Source organism: Vanellus vanellus (assembly GCF_965231255.1).
Source record: "Vanellus vanellus genome assembly, chromosome: 3".
Classification (NCBI taxonomy): domain Eukaryota; kingdom Metazoa; phylum Chordata; class Aves; order Charadriiformes; family Charadriidae; genus Vanellus; species Vanellus vanellus.
In genome coordinates, this window is record NC_138907.1 from 48,770,143 (window position 1) to 48,791,245 (window position 21,103).

General features: G+C 36.5%; 1 protein-coding gene across 1 annotated transcript in view; it reads left to right on the top strand.

The window, feature by feature from the left end:
• WDR27 (WD repeat domain 27) overlaps nt 1-19,916 on the top strand; it is a gene marked incomplete at both ends in the record, with an annotated part of 133,242 nt that extends 113,326 nt beyond the window's left edge. The window contains one exon of the mRNA XM_082480707.1: nt 19,869-19,916. Coding sequence (XP_082336833.1) covers nt 19,869-19,916 — 48 coding nt within the window. The remainder of the gene's footprint in view (nt 1-19,868) is intronic.
• Nucleotides 19,917-21,103: the final 1,187 nt, after the last annotated feature.

Genomic DNA, 21,103 nt, shown 5'->3' on the forward strand with positions numbered 1-21,103 from the left:
AGTGAAAAGCAAAATAATTTCATGCTTTCCTTCTATTGCTGCTTTCTTTTGTGGGGGAAGAAATGAAGAGTATTCCAGATGTGATGACCTGAGGTTACAAAGAAAAAATATGTACAATTTCGTCTCATATTTTGCACAGGAATAGGAGACTTCTGAAGAGACATTTATATTTAAGTGTCACTGAGACTTACAGTATGGATTTAAAAGATTCAAAGATGAATCTGCACAAGATTTTTTAAAATTAAATTTAATCAAAATATAGGAGTAAAGATTTTTTCATATTCTATATTATATTATGTAACTAGGAATATATTCATAAATTCAAGAAAACAATGCTTTAAAAAATATCTTGACCTGTATAACACGTGAATTCTCCCTCTTTCTTGCTTGTGGTATCTTGAGTGATACACCAGTTTTTTCTCTCTACCTGCCTTCACAGCAGCTTTAGGTGGTAGAAAAATCTTCTTATACATGTTTTAAAGTTGGATAACAAAGGCACCAAGAGGCTGGTTTTTGCACTTTCTCATGAAGTTAGGTTGTCCTGATGAAAAACAAAGCAGTCTGAGTACACACAGTGGTATTGAAAAAGGTTTTGAGACCTATTTCCTAATCTGAGTAGTTTAGCTCAGGTCTGAAGACACTGGTGGCAAGTAGGGTTCCATGAGGGTGGTTCTGGAGAATGGAACTGCTTTTTGTTGCTGTTCAGAAAAAGAGCTAGATGTGGTCCCAGAAAATGCATTAGCTGGGACAGTTGTTTCACCTGAGCGATACAAGAGAGAAGATGTGCCTACTACGTGGCCAGCTAAGTCCCAGCACAGGCTGGTAAGCTGTCTTGTCCTCTTAGCATACCAGTGATTGCTGGGGGGACGTCATGACCTGTGCTTTTATAGGGGAACAGACATGTAGAAAATGCCTGTAAGCCAGATGAATCAGCACGCCCTGGTGTGCATAATTTTCGAATTACTTGTGAATCATTAGTTTGAGCTTTCATCTAATGGTCTAGAGTTTTCCAGCTAAATGAATACTTTGCACTCTATCAGAAAAGCCAGAGGCAGCCTTTGTTGACTTCAGATAAATGGCATTTGTACTCTTTGAGAAATTCCGCTTAACAAGAATGGTCTACACTTATGTATCCACAGTTTTTCTTTTCATTTGGTATGTGATGCTCTATTTTGCCGTTAAAACTTTGCACCTCAGAATGCTTCTTGTAATTACTAATGTCAACCATAATCATCTCAAAATATAAGTCTGTTTGGAAAATTTTAGCATAATCATCTGTGGAGTAGCAAAAGTGCAATGAATGTTCCCTCTCCTCAAGATGGTTATGCATGCTGTAATGATCACGAATGGACAACTCATGCCATGTGACTGATCCTATCACAGAGTCTTGTAGCTGCCTGCACTGTGAAAAATCATCTTCCATTCTTTGACAAGTGGGTTTGCCCATTTTAAAGGCAGGAAAGCACTCAGACTTAGGGCTCATCCGTGCTTATTGGTGTATTAGATTCCAAGTGAGAATAGCCCATGACTGTGAATGTAGCCTGTGGAGACCGTAAAGGCACATTCGCATCGCTGTTAATGAGCTACCTGGACACTTTCATGTACTCATTGTTGCAATGTGTCACTAAGTAGTGGGAAGATACTTTTTTCATGTGGTGAAGTCTCAATATGTTTTATGTTTTTTGACTGCCAACAACTGTAGTTCGTTATACATGGAAAACACATTTGGCTTCTCCTTTTCTTCAAGGTTCATCTTAAGAATTATATTCAGTAGTTGCTTCCAGAAGTATTTTTGACACAGTGGAATCTCCCTGGGCCTTCTATTTCTTTCTTTGAGAAAGTGATAATATACTACTAATGCAATGATTTTTTATCAAATTATATTGTCATGACTTTGATCAGGAAGGTATAATTCTGCAGTTCAGGTATTAAAGAACTGAATTAATGAACATTTTAATCTCAGGTTAAACTTTGTTGCATACATATGTTTATGAAAGATGCAAACATACATTTCCTTCTTTTCCACCATTTTAGGCCACAGGAATAGACATCTGGAATTTTTTAATTTAATCACTGTATTTTCACTTTAATAAATTTTGGAATACATGTCTATTACTTAGTCTACCTAAAAGTCATTAGTAAATATTAAGTGGCTTTAGTAAATTTAACTTACAGAAAAAGATCATACTATATTTTATAGGGGCAGGACAGAACTGAGATAGTTTAGCATTTCCATTAATTTAATGTACTTTAAAAATTACATTGATGTTATTTTAAGTATAAAACGTATTTAAATAGACTTACTACATCTCAGCAAATTTTTTGGTATAAGCACATAAGAAGACTACTAACTAATCACTGTTTATTTTCTCTATTTAAAATGTTAATGCAGAAGTAAACTAAAACCTAACAACATTTAGGATGCCTCCTGTCACTGTGGTAACTGCTAAATGTTTAAGTGATATGTCTGCTTTTATATCCCTTTCTTTTAGACAACTAATCTGAGAGAATGTTGATTTTATACGAATAAGAGTTCTTTGTATCTTTTGAAATCTTTTAAACTATGGTGACAATTTGAACTGTATATGCAGGTACCGGAAGAAATACATCTACTTGAAGTTAGTTTCCATTGGTCTAGATCTGCCAGGCACAAATGCCTTCATCATGCTGCTTTGTATTTATGTGATCAGTAGGTAACACCTAATGTTGCTCTTTCTCACAGCTTTTGTAATACACACACTTTATGCCAGTTGGAGAAAATTTGTAAATACTATATGGGGATAGAAACAACACTACACAAGATGAATCATATTGAAAATTTCCATTTACTCTTGCATTTTGTTTTGAAAATGTTGAATGCAAGAAGTCATAGAAGTTCCTTCATACAGAAGGTTTACTCTTTTGATAGTTGCCTTTCTCTTGTGATACATTATTTCATGATGAAGTGGCTACTTTAAATGAGGAAGTTGTATGAGAATTTCAGGGATTTGAGGAAAAAAAAAAGCAATATACTCAAAGTAATACATTCAGTCACTTGAATGTGGACTAATAAAAGAAGAAATATGAGCCCGTTAAGCTCTGATACCTGCTTCAGTTTTAGGAAGAAAAATCCATTCCTCTGGTGTATCAAGGATAATTAGGGGTATAAAACAACTACTTTGAAGGGGACTGCCTGACTATGCTTGTGTGGCTAGGTTTGCATGAAAGAATTTTGATTTTTTAGTGTATTTTGCTGTGAGCTAATGTCCAGATTTTTAAATGGAATTTGAAATAATACACCTGAGTAGGACGCTAATAAAAACTCTTTTTCATGTTTCCCTCAGTTTTTCTCGTTACGCAGTGAAGAGACAGGATTGTAATTACAATGATGTCATGCAAACATTAGCAGCCTCAGAGATTAAGGCAGTCTTTTGAAGAATGTCTGAGATTACACTTAAGTTGTTTCAAACCTGTCATTAAAGAAAATGATCTGGAAACCATTCCTGATCATTTGTCCAGCCATCTGAGTTCTAAGTGTATTTTGCAGACTTTCAAAAATTGCTATTGTAAGAATATAGTAAAAGTGTTTTCTACATAAAAAAAATGGTTTATTGGACATTTTCATACTGCTGATTATATATTTTCATTCTTTTGAATTTAATTGAATTTTGCTTAATGTACCCAAGTGTTTGACTAACCTTGGCATCCTTCTTTCTCATATAATAATGGTCGAGTCCAATAATGTACTCTACTTCATTGTATTCTTTGTTGTTGCTCATCATGCAGTATCTTCAGATCACTTCTTCACTGTTCTGATATCAGAGAATCGCAGAATGGTTGAGGTTGGAAGGGACATCTGGAGGTCATCTAGTCCAAAGCCTCCACTCAAGCAGGGCCACCCAGAACATGTTGCTCAGGACCATGTCCAGTCACCTTTTGAATATTTCCAGTGATGTCTCTCTGGGCAACCTGACAGCAATCTGGCTGCTTCAAGATTGCCTTCAATATAGTGTGATTATGACAAACCCTTTATTACAGTGCCCTACATTTAAAGTGGAATAGGTAAGAGATATGTGTGGATATGTGGCTGAAAAAATTAGCCACCAGATGAGCAGATGTCCTCTTGTTTTGTGCAAATTTGTGTCTGCTGCACAGAACTTGAGCTAGGGAACTACAAGGAAAGAAGAATTGTACAGAATTGTGACATATTGTGGAAAGTGGAATATGTGGAATTCTTAGTAGAATTCTTCGTCCAGACCTGAAACTTTGAAAAAGGATTCCTTAGAAACAGCAATCATGGAAAAAATTAAAAACTCTTCTGGTTTCCTGCCCAATAATTAAATGAGTGAGGACCTGAAACAGAGTTCTAATTGCAGGTGTAGGGACAGAAAAGCTTTTAGTTACAGAATGGATCTTGATAATATATGAAACAGATCAACATTTCTTGATCTAGAATATTCTTTTGATTCTGTGTCCTATACAGGAACGTGGGCATTCTTCAGCTTTTTATCAGAAAGCAAAGAAGCACTGACTCTCAGTATGAACTCTCAAAGGAAATCTTAGATTTGAATGCTCACAGGCTGTTTAGATACTGTAAATTTTGAACAAATAATATAGGTTTAGCTTGTGTTATTCTAACAATGGAAAGATGTAACTGTTCTACTGGTTTTATGTACATGAATGAAGTAAGACATTTTTAATTCCCTCAGCATAATATCCTGAGGCAAACCAGCTGTATTTTACATTGTGTTGTGTGTTTTTATGTGTTAATTGATGTGTATTTATAAAGACATGGTAATATTAACGTAGCACACTTGTTTAAATGCAGCTTGCTGAACCTTTTTGGGTTCAGTAAGAAAGGCTCTCGGGTGTTCTTTATCTGAAACACAGTCAGCAACTAAAACTTCTGAAGAAAGTAAAAATAAACTCTGCATATGTGCATGGATATGAACTCATGCATTATACGCCCATATAAACGTGCATTGTTAATACATGACATGATTTTACCAATGGGGGGATAAAGCAAGCTTTCAGTAGAAGAGGAAATATTCATGGTATGTTGCCCTTTTTTCCAATGGGAGCACATACATACATTTACAGGGTGGGTGTGTGTTCCATTAACACTTGAAGGCAGACACTTGGTAACCCAGGTCTTTTCAATAAAGGGCACATATATCCCACTCCTTCCTGGGACAGGGGCAAGGCTTATATGTCTGCTATATATTGGTTTTTGCGCATACAGTTTTTGTCAGTTCATTTGTGTGCTTGCAGAGAAACAAATGTTTTCTTATTTTCTTTCTTTTTGTATTTCTTTTCTTCCTGTGCATTGTGACTAATACATTTTCTCATGTTTCTTAGTACAAAATGATTCTGAACTATGGCTTCTACAACCATTCTTTCATGCTCTTCTTGGCTCTCTTTTCTCTTTCTGCTTTCTCTTAGCATTTTTGTTTGTAAACTATGTGCACAGTGGTTATTCTGTTGAGAGACTATTCTCTCCTTTTTGCTTTCTTCTTGAAGTCCATTCTCTTAGGAACGTTATATCATACAGAGCAAGATGGTGCTGCCAAAGCCCTGGTGTTAAAGATTTACTTTTCCCTCTTCTGGTTTTATATCAGCTGGTGATGGGCTCATGCGCTGCTTTGATTACTTTAGAGACTCCCATAACTTGGATCAATGAAACAGCATGCCCAAAAAAGCAGGAGTAACAACCTAATGTTTTTTTTTAACTCAATACCATGAGCTTCCTTTCATGTCTGGGGAGGTGAGCTGATAGTGCAAGAAGAGCAAAACTGCTCACTATGTCCCTCATGACTGATGGCAACACCTGCTGTTCAGAAGTCAACCACAAAATGAAGTGATAAATCCGAGGTAAAATTGCCTAAGAAAATCTGAAACAAGACCCCTTATCAGTCTTTAGGACTTCTTAGTTTAGAGAAGAGCCTTTGAAAGCTTAATCAGTTTGTGCAATCTGTCTTTATGAGCAGATTAGCTAGCAGTTGTTATTATTATTAGCCAATATTGTCTTTTTGACCAGCAAAGATCTCTGATTACTTCCTCCCTCTAAGGCAAACAAATGATTTTTATCTTTCCTGAATGACCAATATCTGTTGGCACATATTTATCTATAAGACATTAGCACCATATAGAGGATTTAAATGACAAACATGGTGGGTGGATGAAAGGCTGGACATGAGCCAACAATGTGAGCTCGCAGGTCAGAAAGCCAACAGCAGCCTGGGCTGCATCAAAAGAAGCACGGCCAGCAGGTCAAGGGAGGTGATTCTGCCCCTCTACTCTGCTCTGGTGACCCCATCTGGAGTACTGTGTCCAGCTCTGGAGCCCTCAGCCCAGGAAAGACATGGATCTGCTGAAGCAGATCCAGAGTGGGGCCACAAAAATGATCAGAGGCCTGGAGCACTTCCTGTGAGGACAGGCTGAGAGAGTTGGGGTTGTTCAGCTTGGAGGAGAGAGGGCTCAGGGAAACCTTATTGTGGCCTTTCAGTAAATAAACAGGGCTTATAAGAAAGATGGGGAAAAGCTTCTTAGCAGGGCCTGTTGCAATAGGACAAGGGATAATGGCTTTAAACTGAAAGAGGGTAGAATTAGACTAGATATTAGGAAGAATTTTTTTACAATGAGGGTGTTGAAACACTGGAACGGATTGCCCAGAGGAGTGGTAGATGCCCCATCCCTGGAAACATTCAATGTCAGGTTAGACAGGGCTCTGAGCAACCTGATTTAGTTGAAGGTGTCCCTGCTTATTGCAGGGGAGGCTGGACTAGCTGACCTTTAAAGGTCCCTTTCAGCCCAAACTATTCTATGATGCTATGGTTATATGAAAAACCAAGGTAAATTAGACCTTGAAAAAAGTGCAATATTGCAAAACTAAAATTATATTTAGCTCTAAACATGAAAAGAAGCAAGAAAATATGTGAGCTGTTATGTTGTGAGGATAACAAGATCAAGATTATGTAGTGTGATCAAAAAGTCTAAAAGAATTCTGTTCATTTCTCATTGTTGACATGATGGAAAGAAAATGGGAGCCAAAGAAGAATTAGTAGTGGAAATGAGGCATAGAAATAGAAATTACTTTATCTGTGGTAGAAATAAAATTGAAACAGCTTGAAGTGATTAGCATGATACCCTTAATTAAGGCAAATTAGAAAACCTCTTCTTAGAATACGGGCATAATTGGCACATGAAGTCATATCTCCTGTTGCCAGGTTTTTTAGTAAGTGCATCAAATAAGGAACGGCATCATATTAATGTGAGACACCAAACAATTTTTACAGTTTGTCTAACCTACATAAGTGCTACTAAGTCACCACATGGGGCAGTGTAGCCAGTTTTGGGCATTGCATTTCAAGAAATACTTTACTGACCTCAAGAAATAGTCTCTTATTTGACTCCAATAGACTTGATGCAAACACAAGCTAGTCTTCGCCAAGGAGGGCTGAACTTCTGTGTATAAGAAGGCCAAGAACTCCATTTCCATATTTGGCAATTTTAGAAATAATATGTCACAAAGTGACATATTATTGAGATTGATGAGAGTAAAACCACAAAATCACTTCTGTCAATTCTCAAATGATGAGGGAAACATTTTTTCTTCTTTTTATGTTATCTGCAACCACTGTATCTCAAGCATCAGTAGTACTATGCTGCTTTCTTTATGCCCCTCCGGAAGCCCTTGCTCTAGGCCATGTTTGTCAGTGGGTCCCTCATGCGTGATTAGCTGCGCTGTGTGTAGATTCCCAGACCAGGAAGGATTGCTGTGTTGCGGTGCTACACTCAGATGCGTGGACAGAAACCAGCTGACACGTTTGTTCTCTGCTATAAGAATTGGTGTGGAATATCATGTAATTTGGGGCTGGGCACACCATAAAATGGGGTATCCCACCATCTCAGTGAGGGAGGGCAAGAGCCCCTGCGTGGATCCCCAGGGATGCAGGGGCTGTATGGAATGATGGCCAAGCTGGATTGAAACCTTGCAGTCTGCAGAAATTAGAAATGTCCTTGCTATAAGATTTTGTTGTCTGAGATGTGTTTCCCCTTTGTCTTCTGAAGCTACCCGAGGTCTGTTTTTCAAGCAAGTCAAAATACTTCAAACTCCTAATTTGATGGGAAACTTGCTAATTAGTCTAGTGGAAGTATGTTTATACAATTAAGTCCTCTGAAGTTACTGTTGGCTTTCTGTACATCTGTAGTCTTGCAAAGGAAGTCAGAACAACTGATGAAGTGGCTTACATATACCTACTCTGAGTTAAAGATCTTAATTACAGTCCTGGCCCCCAGGAAGTCAGCTGGAATTTTGCCTTTATTATACTAAGAGATAAAATCCCTGCCTTAGATATGGGGGCCTGTTTAGAAATTTAAATAATGCTGAATGCGTTGGAAAGCAATAATGGTTTGCCTGAACCTCAGGTGTGAGCATGGATTAGACATAAATGGCTCATTCTTGTTTTGAAATTTCTTCTTTTTTTAGCTTGAATATCTTCATCAATATTTATTATGTTTTATTCCTCTTCTCTGTCCTTTAACCCGGGAGAAGATTAAATAAATTCTTTCACTTTTCTGGGTTTTGTTCCTTTCGGTTCTTCCTTATTGAACTTTTACGTATGTAGTTTCTTAATTTGACACCTGAGATATGCAGTACGATATTTACCATGATTGCCTCTTGAACAAATGTTCAGCAGGCAAATAAAAATTTTTTTTCTTTTTTCCTTGGAGTCTTCATTATGTTTATATAAGATCCATTACAAATTATATGCACAAACTTTGAAATACTGATTTTTATTTTTTTTAGTCTTCCATCAATTCCTATCCAGTCTAGATTTTCTCTCTATTATTTTCTTCTGGATCTAAATAAGTTGAAGAAAATTTACCAGAAAAGTATTTTTTTCTTTCTTGTAGATAAACTGAGTGATACATCAATGTATGATTTCAACTAAAAGTGCAAAAGCTGAAATGTGCATTTGAAAAGACTGGATAATTTTGATGGAAGGCTACTTTAAGAATGTATGCATAGTGTATTTACCTACTTCCATTGCTGCTGCCTTGTAATTACAACAACAACAAACCAAAAAGCTATATTTTATACTGAAAATTGTTTAACAATGATATCTGTGATTCCAAAGCAAGGGACTAAGCTACATGTCAAAAATGATAATATGTAAAACTTAAATATCTCTGTGGTATGGGATGTGAAGTGTGGTGCTTTCCTGTTACAAGAGATGTGGTCTGTAGAGAACTTTCCCTTTTAATCACAAAACACAGAGTAATGAAGAGCACTTTATTGCTGTGCTTCAAGAGCTTGAGCCTGTCCTAAGTTGTCGTGGTTTAGGCCAAATCCACCCCTGGGGACCCGAGGGACCCCAGATGGGACCGATAGATGCTCCCCTCTACCCCTCTACAAAGAGAGAGGCAGAGGAGGAAAAAGAGACTTATGAGTTTAGAAGGAACTAAACTACTTTAATAAAATATTAATAATAAAATAAAAAGAAATAATGAAATATATACAAAACCGTATCAAGCTCCTGAGATGACAATCATGTCACCGGCTGGCACTGGGGCAGTCCCAGGCTGGACTCAGTGACAGACGGGAACTGGATTCCGGATCTGGATTCAGGATCGGGATCACAGGCAGACGAACAGAGTCCTCCTCAGATGTCGGCCATTGAAGGAAGAGCCCATGACCCTTTGATCCCTCAGCTTTTATACTGAGCATGAGACAGATGGGATGGAATACCCTGTTGGTCAGTTTTGGGTCACCTGTCCTGTCCACTCCTGCCTGCAGGTGGGACCCCACTATGCTTTTCCGCTTCCGACCCTCCAACGTGGCAAATAAAGTTGGTTGGCCTGGGGGGTTATAGCAATAAGTATAAGCCGGAGCCTCTCTGCATACCATGCCTGGGCATCAGCTATAAACGTTGGTCTTATCACTCTGAGAGAGTGAACGCTGACTGCACAATATGCAGTTAATTTCAGTTGTTAGAAGAGGCCCAGCTAAGAAGCGAAGTTACTGAACAAAATTGGTTCTGTTTTACCTCAAACCAGGACATAAGTGTATAATTTCTGGAACAGAAATCTGTAGTTCATCCTCTAACCTCACACCTCTTTCCTCGGTATCGCCATTTGTGATTTTTCTTTAGACGGTACAAACACCCCCATTTTGAAGTGAGTAGTATACTGTGTTTGATAAATACTAACCTGAAATGGAATTAGGTGCTCCAAAGTGACAGGCTCCATACATTCTGCGAGCAGTCACCCGAGGTGTGAGACCACCAGGACGGAGTGTCTGTTGAAAGAGATCTTTATGCCAGAACAAAATTTAATAAATAAAAGATTGTAGGAAAATATAGTTGTAGGTGATGAGCCCTTCCCTAAATTAATTTTTTAATTGCTAAGATGTTTGGGGGTTTTCAAGTAACTATTCGTTGACACTTCAGCCTTCTGCTTGCTGTGAAATCAATAACAACAGTAATAACTTTTGACATGAAAACAGGTATGATGTCATAAAGCCCAAGCCACTACAAAGATTTCATTAAAAAATAAAAAGTTTGGAGAAAGACAACATCTGTAGTGATCAAAGCTCACACTAAAGAAAGGAAAAAATAATTTATTTAGGTTCACGATACAAATTTTTTATGAGACACTCTCCCAGTAGTTCTCCTGTCAAACAACACTTAATACATGTGTGCTCAAATCATCAATGTTATGTCTATTGAACCATTCTCCAATGTCGCCACTGCACGCCCCATCCTTGTGTTAAGTCTGACTTATTTTTATTTTCAGTTATTTTTTAATTTGTCTCCTTTCATTTGTATTCTAGCAGCTGGGGTTTGATGTACTGATATGTATTTAGTTGTGTAAGGAACATTTACCACTACTTTTTCCTAGTGCTCTGCACACATGAGGGTCTACTGCCAAAATGTCATGTTTTCTGGAATGGAAATATTTAATATGGCCTATTAAAAGAAAAACAGCATTTGGGGGCCTATGTACATTGTCCCTAATAGTGTAGTAGCAATCAGTGAAACTAGATTTTTTTGATCTCTGTAAGTTGTAAAAAGTAACTCTCAATTAATGTGTTGTTCCAGTTGTTTTTTTTTTTTTTTACATTATGATCTGATCCAATGCCCCTTGAAGTTAGAGGAAACTCTCTTGTTGGACTTAACAAGCATTGGCTTATACCTGAAAGCTGGAAAATGTGCAAAGCTTTCCATAAAATCTTATTCTGCATCACATCTATCCTGAGACCATTTGCATTGCTGTGGTGTTGACTTATCTTCCAGTAGTGGCATAAGCATTATACCTACCTTCTGTCATGTATTTATTTCTTCATTAGCTCTAGAGGCAGAAAAATATGAAGTGGATTATATTCTTTTAGATGACGGTATTTAATTTGTTTATTATTATCTTGCTGATTGAGGATTTTTATATACTTACACAGGTTCTTATCTGTGTTTGAGTAGGCAAAGTCAAAAAAATTAGATCCATTAAGGAGTTTGTAGTTATTTGGGGTAGCTTATTCCTTCAGGTTTCCTTCATCTATATCAGATTTAAATGGAAAAGATTTATGAATGTTAGTATAGAAGCAAGAAGATATATTTAAGATTGCTTCACATACTATATTTTGGTCAAGTATATTTCACAAATCAAAATACATATTTGGAACTACTGGTTTTGCTTGCCTATAAAAATGTCATGTTAAATATAGATCAGAATTTTGCTTTTTTTTGAGCACATAAATAATACTTACGAAAAGCTGACAGCAAAGACAAAGGTGCTGAAATGGGTAATACATTTAAAAATATGATACATTAGGGAAACTGCCCAGGAGATCCCAGGAACACCTGTCCAGAAAATATGAACTTAATCTGAGTCATAATGGAACTAAAGTTTTAAAATTTAAGATAGTTCTATGAAAGATCAAGATGCAGAAATTCTGTATTCTGACAGATGTGTCAGAGGGTAGAAATAGTTGGGTAGAAAATAAAAGTTAGGCTGCCAAGGACAGACCTAGTGATACATTTGCAGAAACACTAAGAAATAAGAAGGGAAAATGGAATGGTCAGAGCTGGGTGAAGGCAGCCCTGGGTGATCTTCTGCTTATCACAAATTTGGCAGAAGAAGGTTAATTAGTTAGACACTCCAGTACAAGGTTACAAAATGCATGGGGAACATAGACTAAAACTTGCTGGCAGCAGAGGTATGCTTTATGTTAAAGGCATCATAGTAGAGAGACAAGTTGATAAACCTCAACAAGTACTAAGGAGTCCTGTGCAGGCAGAAATTCCAGGCCTGTATAGGAAGAAAATAATATTGGACTTACATCCTAAAAACAAGACCAGGATGACAATACTGTCAGTGTTATGATAGATCAGTGAGGGCTGGAAGGTCCATTACCCTACCATATCAAAATGTATGCAAAGATCAGATCTTAGATGCTAAGAACGACTGTTTCATGGTGAGGGAGACCACTAGAGTCAACCCTTGAGTACATTACCAAATACATAGAAGTTGTATCTGGCTCAGGAAGTCATAGAATCATAGAACCATTTAGGTTGGAAAAGACCCATAAGATCATCGAGTCCAACTGCAAACTAGGTTAGGTCCTAGTGTTAAATTCCCTAACATTGAATGTCGGTGCACCTACATTCAAGCTGCGAGAGTATCTTACTTTTTCCTAGGCATTTCTTTATAGCACTCTTGGAGAAACTCCAGGATGGAGTCTAGCTAGGTGGATCTTTGCTCCAGTATATCTGTTCTTCTGCTCCAAATGAAAGCACTTGAATAAACACACTGAGAAGTCTGGACAGAAATTTCAAATAAATACGTTCACATGGTTTGGCCTTGCCAAAGTATATATTTGTTGTAACAATTTTAAGAGCTTTAAATGACAAGCCCAGGTGAGGCCATAAAATTAAGATCTGTTGCTTTCAGATCTGTGTTTCTTGAATATTTTAGTTGGAGAGAAAATTACAAATTAAAATATGAAGTTTTAAAAATAAGGTTTCGCTATGAAGACTCAGTAGGAAGCTGAGTTAGATGACCTCTCTAGATTGCATTCAGTTATCTTTTTCTTTAAATGAATCCAGTTGATTTTCTTGAATGACTAGTGAAAATACTGTGTATGGTGGAACTGTTACATTATTCATAAGTTTTCTGATTGAGTTCCACACATATAGATGGTCTGGAAAAATGTCTTTATTCTTTGGCCTCTCCACAGCTCCAACTTGCCAACTCTGAGACACTTTTTTGCCTTTTATAAATTCAATCTGCTGAATAATTTGTCTTTCTTTACAATTATCCTTCCTACCAATTCTTGAAAAGGCTTTCTCCTTTTTAAGGTCCAAGAACTACCTAGAACATCTCTATACATACATGATCAGTGACCTCTTTAACATCTGTTTCAGTGTCTTATTCATGGTGGCCTCTGAACTTGGGTCCCTCTAGATATGCAGGCCATCTCTGATATGAGCGACGTATCAAATATAGATTTTAGAGACACCGAAAGTTACATGAGATGAATTCCACCTAAAATGTCAACCCTTCTGATCTAAGCCACATGGAATTTTTATTAGACATGCCTCGATTCACTTTCTGGCAGTCTTCCGTTCTTTGGTGATTTCTGTCTGGAAATCGGAGATGTGGATTCTACATTTGATGGAAACAGAAATAAATCAATGTACTCTATCTACCCTACCCATGCACTGAGCATAATGGGAGGAAAAATGTGAGCATATCATCTACAGGTACTATGAAGACAGAAAAATCCTCAGCTCTTGTAAGACACTACATGTACTTACCCCCTATATGATTATGTGTGTGTATGCTACACCTCAAGGAATTATGATTAAAAGTTGCTAACCTCTTTTTTGTATTTTCTCCTCAGTTTTCCTTTCTGCAATAGGACAGCTATCTTAACAATGAAAACTTCTGTCTTCTGTCTGTGAACAAACATGTGGCTTTGATCTAACTGATTGAACGTTTAGAGTGTAGCTGTCAAATTAAGCACTCGTCTTTCAAGAAAACAAATCTTCCCAAAGTGCTACTTACATGTCTTCTGATCTTGGGTTAAACCACAAAACCAGAGTTGGTAAAGCCTTCATGTACTGTAGATCTTCAGGGGTAAAGGTGGTGAATTCTACATTGCTTTAGACACCACTTTCTGAATAGGAAAAATAAGTCTCCTTTTCCTGTTGCTCTTGATTGTTGCTAGCTGTCAAACCAAAGCAAAATTCAGGAGCAACAGTAAATACTACAGAGTTGGTGGTTTTGTTTTCTTTGATAAACACTACTGCTTAGTGGTATTCCTATCGATTTCATTTCAGCCACATTGTTTCCTGACAGTTTCATATTGACAGTTTTATATTGCAGCTGTGTGTGCCACGGGTATATTCAGAGATTACATCTATCCATTCAAAGGTGATAAAAACAAAAATCTGTTGTAATAGACATTGCTATATCCATTGAAAAGAGATCTGGGTTGTTTCCTAAAATGTGTATCTCTCTAGGTATCACCAGTATTGATTAAGAAGCTGGAGTTTTATAATATATAAGGATTTATAGGTATGTCACAAAAAAATAATAAATACAAACATATACTTAATTGATGTTAAAAATCGTTACAGTTACAATTTTATTTCTAACATACATTTAGTTCTGAGTTAATTCAAATTTGTAAGTTTTTAAACAGTCTTGGCACGTAAAAAATACTGTTGGCATTTAAAGTTTTAAAAATAAAAACAGTGGTCAAACTCCTGTAGGATTTACAGCACTGATTTGGAATGTGGCTTGTTGCCAACGGCCTGAAATTGAGATTTCTTGTATCAGTGAGTAAGGCTTGTTTACTGTAATATGTGGAATACAAGACAGTGTATGTTCTTGTGTACCACACTTCAAACCCATTGAGCAGTGCTTTTTTTTTTCCCAATTCTCATAATTATCTGAAAACCATGAAACTAAAGATACTGCTGCATGGCAATACAGTGATATGAGTTCTATCTATATTTTGTCTGTGTGACTAATTTCAAGTTTGTTTCAAAAACAAATACTTCCTAGATGATATTTGATTGTTCTGACTTCTGTGTGGTTTACAGTGGAAGCCATGTTGAGAGGTTGTGTTTGGTTATCCCAAGGGTAAAAGGCATGGAAAAGAGAAGTCTGTGACACTCTGAATAGTGTAGTGAAGGTTGAAATCTTCAGTGTAATTTCTGCTTTCTAAGATGATTAAAGAAAAAAAAAAAAGAGAGAGAACGAACTAAATTTGCTTAGAGTCTCAAAAGAAACTCTAAAACTTACTGTATCAATGTGACTCCAAGTTGATTACACATATACATGAACCAGGTATTTTTGAAGTTTGAAATTCATGAAAAACAGCTTTTGCTTTTACCGTTAGTTCTTTAGATCTGTCTCTGCTGCTCTGACTGATGATACTTGTTCATCCCTAGTTCCTACATGAGCAAGTCCCCGTCACTTCCTCCAGCAGGGGCTGCTGCCAGTGCCAGCACTACCACTTGCTGGTGTACCTTCTGTGCCCAGTGCTGCCAGCTGTGGTACAGTAGCACCAGCTGTGCCAGTCTGTGGGGTGAGTGGAATACTGTGCTGCAGGATGGGATCCCACCATCCAACTGCAGGCTCGGTGTTTCTGTGAGGGTCAGCTGAAAAGTTGCAATTGCAGATCAATTTGGTGAGTGTTTTTTTAATCTTTCTTTTAGAAGGACAGAAATGGTTACCTTGTTATCAGAACAATTCAGTATGTGTTGGGCTCTGGCATAGCACTTCTTGGTTCTATGAAAAATCAATGGTTCTGGTTTTGAATAGCTTTTACAGATATTGATTTTTGTATGGAAGTTATTTAGACAAAATCACTTGGGGGAAAAAAATAATAGGAACATTTTTTAAAATTTAATTTGACCATTGTTTACTGGTTTATTACTGCATAGCACAATAATTGTGGTGGTTGGGAAGCAGTTCCATGTGACCAGTTTCAAGACCTGCTAATTCAATAGACCAGAAGGCTACGGAAAAATACTTTAAACCCTGAACTTACTGTGTGCTCTGTGTGCTGTTTGATAGCTGTGTAATGAATTAGCATTTCCTTTGAAAAACGTATATTTCCTATTAAGTTAGATTTTGGTGTATTAAAGCACAGGCAATGGCAAGCCTCTGTAACAAGCGGAATAGGAGTCCAGACAATGCTAAAATTATGTTCTTGAACTAAAGTCTGTAATGTAAGAAGGCCACTAGGACGTTCAAAAGTAGATGTAAAAAAGTGTAAAAGTTAAATTATAAAATGTGTATATTCATCTGACTTGGTATGTTTATCTTGCCTCTCAAGTACATGGCACAATGTAGAAAGGCTCTAAACTTCCATAGTGGTCAGTCAGCAGTTGCAGGCTGTTGTGGAAAGTTTGGAATTGCAATTGGTGCTTCAACAACATTTAGGTTACTTATACGAAAATATTTCTCCAGTCTTATATGCAAGTATTACTAAATAACAACTCAGTATGTTTTACTTTCATTTCTGCTTTTATCACTTTTTTCTATCTTATCAATATATGCCACATAAGAAAATGAAGGGAACAACAAGAGCAACTGACAAGCCAAACCATAAACAGATGCTTCCCTGAACATTGACTGATACTTTGAAAATACAATTTGTGGCAGCTGTTCCTATGAATTATATATAACAGCTTGACCTGAAGAATTCTTTATCATTTTGAAGCTCGGGGGATGACTTTATAGAGAGATATTGGTCCACACTGTCTGCTTCTGGCGGTTTTGGTTCTACACGTGCCCTACTACTTTCAAAGAATAGTTTGAATAATGAAAACTAAAAATAGTAAACTCCTCAAAACTACATTCCCATTTGGTCTGCTGAGATATGGGATTTTTGGCAAGATGATACTTTTTGCTGTGCAGCTAGTGGATCTTTTCAAGATTTTTATCTCTATTTACATATTATGCATATTTATGTCTTTATACTAATTAAAAGAAAGCAAAATCGTATTATGTGCCTGTAATGTGAAACTAGATGGAATTGCTTTGATTCTTATTATTTTCTGAAGTATCGTATATCTTGACGCTTACAGCATATACACGTGTGTTGTGTGAAATATTAAAACAAAATATTTATGTGCATTTCTATTCAAAGCCAGATTGCAATTTACTTTGTATTTTTAGTGTATTACTAATGCACTATTAACAAAAGTTTCCATACCGTCTGAAATATAACACACTGTAAAACTGCTTTTATGGGTGTTCTGCATTTATCTTCAGTGACTTCTGAAACAAGTGTGCTACTTTGATAAGTGAAAATGCTTTTTTAGCAATCAGGCATAGAAATTTATTCTAAAACCTGAAGGCTAAACTGGACTCCCTGTGAGTGTGTATTAGCAATTTAGTTTGGGTCAGAAATGTGCTTTTGAAGGGAATGTCCCACTTGTCCCTCCTTATCCAACTTTGCTTCTCATTACTGTATGCTCACTGAGGATGTGAATTGGATTTATCTCTGATCAAGTCAAACCAAAAGATGAATTCCGGGGATGCACTCAGTGTGCTAACACTTTCAATCCATGGGACCAGAGTAGAGCTAGTCTACAGTAACCCATGTAATATCTAAAACTAACCCAAGAGAACCCCAGTCTGAGGAGGAAGAAAATCCCCACCATCAACATTGTACTCCTCCCAGGGAAGAACTCAGGATGCTAGTAACTCACCGACCCCATCAAAAACTCTATTTTTGAGGAAACTTTTCTGTAATAATTTGGCAATTTTTAGACCGTAAGAGTAATTTTAACTATTTGATAATTGTTTTATTTTAATTAGGCTTTGCAAACATTGGTTGGACTAAAAAAAACATTGTTGGCTCTGTATATAAGGTATGTTCCTTTTGCCTATGGCAAGCTACTGAGTGTAACACTTCTCAGGAGAATGATGCCGTCAAAGGGCAGCCTCTTTTATCTATCGCCAAGGAAAGCAGGTTGAAAAAGCAGCAGAAAGGGAGAAGGAAGGAGGAGGACTTGTGAGACAATCAGTGGTTTAGAGCACATGATCAACAAAGAGAAATCAGAAAGCCAGAAGATGGGAATTTTTAATTCAGCCAATGTTTCAATGATTCTGTGGTTTGGTGTTGTCAAAAGTGTGGAAGGTGGTTAGATGGAGTAAAAAGACCATTTTAAAGGGATAATAAAAGCAGAAAGACTTTGGAAGAAGAATGTAATAGTAGTGTAGGGAATACATTTACATTTAGCAGGTGGAAGCCAAGCAGTGTTTCAGTACTGCCAGAGGATATGACAAGAGGGATTGACCACACAGTGCTGTTTTTGAGGTTCAGGTTGGACATTAGAAAAAGAAAAAGGCACTACGAGGGCAGTGCAACACTGGAACAAATTGTGACATTTCCTTGTAGTGTTTCAAGATTTAGCCAGACAAAGCCATAGCTAAGCTTTTCTAATATTTTCAGTGGTAGCACCTAGAGCAGGAAGATGGACGAGATGACATCCTTAGGTCTTGTAAATATTCGGTTTGTTTACAATTATTTTCTTTTCAATTGAAAACTAAACAAGATTTCTATATTATGTCCCATAATAATGTATCTTCAGTTAGAATAGAATCCATCTCTGATTTCTCAGCTTAGGTCAGTTCTTTTGTGATAAGATGAAATAATAATAAAAGCATTTTCTTTTTTTCTCACTAGATAAATGGCTACAGAAAATTAGAAAGGATACATTACTTAGCTATTTTATAGCTATATCATCTTTCCAATAATAAGTTACAGAGGTAGATAACGAGCTAATAGAAGTCTGGAAAAAATGTAACTGTGAAAAATACAGTTGGAGGAATTAGATTGGACAGTTCTGGGTAGTCTATGCTTTAAGAGAACCTAAGTGAGAGTGAGAAAGAAGAAAATAAGAGAACAAAAGTCACTGTCTTGGCAGATAACAGTTTTGAGAGATTAAAAGAATATGGAATACAAAGCCAAGAAGATAATTTATTGACCACAGAACCACTTTATCCAAAGGAAAAAAAAACAAACGAGTAAACACATCAAACAAAGAACAGATCAAGAAAAATGAGGATGAGCTGAAGCAGTTAGAGCATGAGATAGATTTTTGGTTCCAGCTCTCCAGATTTTTGTCACTGGTATGAATAACTGTAAATCCCAATATGCAAGGAGTAAACAACTTGAATAAAAGATGCCATTTATAGTTCATAACTTTCTGAGCTACAGCAGGTTTTCAAGTGCTTGTTTGTAGAAGTAATAGCAGAAAATAGCATTTTCTCTTATTTTATAATTAAGATTTTGTGAAACTGGTAAAAGAAAGCTGATGCAGTTGAAGGCTTTTTATGCACGACTTTGAGGATTGCCTCTTCCCAAAGGTTTGTGGCCTTTTTCAATGTACTTTCTTACAAAGGAAATTCTTATGCTACATTTAACACCAATAAAAATCAGAAAACTGCATTTGTTGGTATGCCTGATTCAGTTCATAGCATTTTCCATCTTCATTTATTCCAGCTCTTTCTTTTTTCTTCCATGCTCCCTTCTTGAATCATATACAGTGAAGTCTGTTTGACTTTCTATGTGATTTAAACATATGCTTTGGTTTTACAGACTGTTGTGTTAGCGGATGTTGACACAAATTTAAAAATAGTTGGAAAATAAAAATCTAAGTAAAATGGAATTTTCAGATTAGCTTGATTGAGAGGAGTCTATAGGTTAAGTTGTTCCTTTTTTGAAATGAATCCTGGACTTCTTAACATAGAAGTAATTTAAAGATTTTCTTAATGATCTTCATTCAGTTTGTTGTCCTAAAGCAAACTTCACTCACTGGAAAGATCTTTATTAAAGCCATATGTTCTTTTCTTTTGAACGGCAGCTCACCACAGCCACCTTGGATGGCAAACTCCGTTTGTTTCTACCGTGATATTTGCCAGCCTGTGGAGATTTGGCCCTGGTGCTCTGAGAATAACGACTTGCTGAGAGAAAGGAGACTGGTAACTCGCCATAGGCAAGCAGCATAATATTCCCTTTTAAACTACAGTTTTCTTCTGACTTTATTTTCTGCAAGTTCCTCAAGCTGTTCTCAAAGTTCTTTGATTGTACAATCTGTAACCTTTATTGCAAAAATAAGGGCAAAAGATCAAGAAAAGATGACTCATTCTGACTTCATTCTAGCAAACCACCACAGAAGTGGCTTTCAGAGACTTCTTGGGTGCTTATAGTTAGCTGTGTTCTGTAGTGCTTTGCTAGACTGGGGCCTCTTTACTCTAGATTGAAAATGCAGTTAAAATAAAAACTGTTCCATTTTTAAAGCTAGATCTGCCTGTGACCAAATATTTAAATTAATTGGAAAGAGAGAAGATCGTATGTCTTGCTGAAATGCCATGAGAGTCCTTCTGTTATACTTCTTAGGGGTTACTGGAATCAGCATGGATGTTGTTTGAAGGCAGAATTTTACTGGTTTACGCTTTACACCACATTCTGTCAATTTCTTAGGGAATATGTGAGAAAGGTATTCTCTTTAAAATATTGCTTTGTTGCTACAGTCCAATATTATTAAAACAGCTTTAAATGTAAAGAAACTATTTCTGTCTTTTAATAACTGTTTAAATATTTGCAATAAATTTTAAGTAAAGTGAAAATAAACTTATAAAAAGATTAATTTCTTGTATTCTTCCTAGTTTACTTCTCTTGATCTTTGAAAAGATTTGTTAGAAAACTGTTTTTATAAAACTAGGCATTCTAAGTCTTCATTGACTCCAGGTACAGAGCATGTATGTGACCGGTGGAAGGAGACAGATGTTTTCTTTTCCTTGCAAAATTGTGCTGCCATTTAGGTAAATTTGCTGGAACAGAATCACTAAACTTTATTAATCAGATTACTGAATTCCCACCACCACTTTAACATCAATCAGTATGGCCAGATCACTTTCAGTACTGTAAAGAATGTTGTATTTAATAGACATCCCCAATTTGTACATATAGTATTTAGTATAAGTAAATCAATATATTTCTATAAGTTGTTTAATTTCCATAACAAATGTTCCTTTGAAAAGTCTTTAGCTGTTTTTTGGTAAGCAAAATCATAGACTGTCACTATGTATCATATTC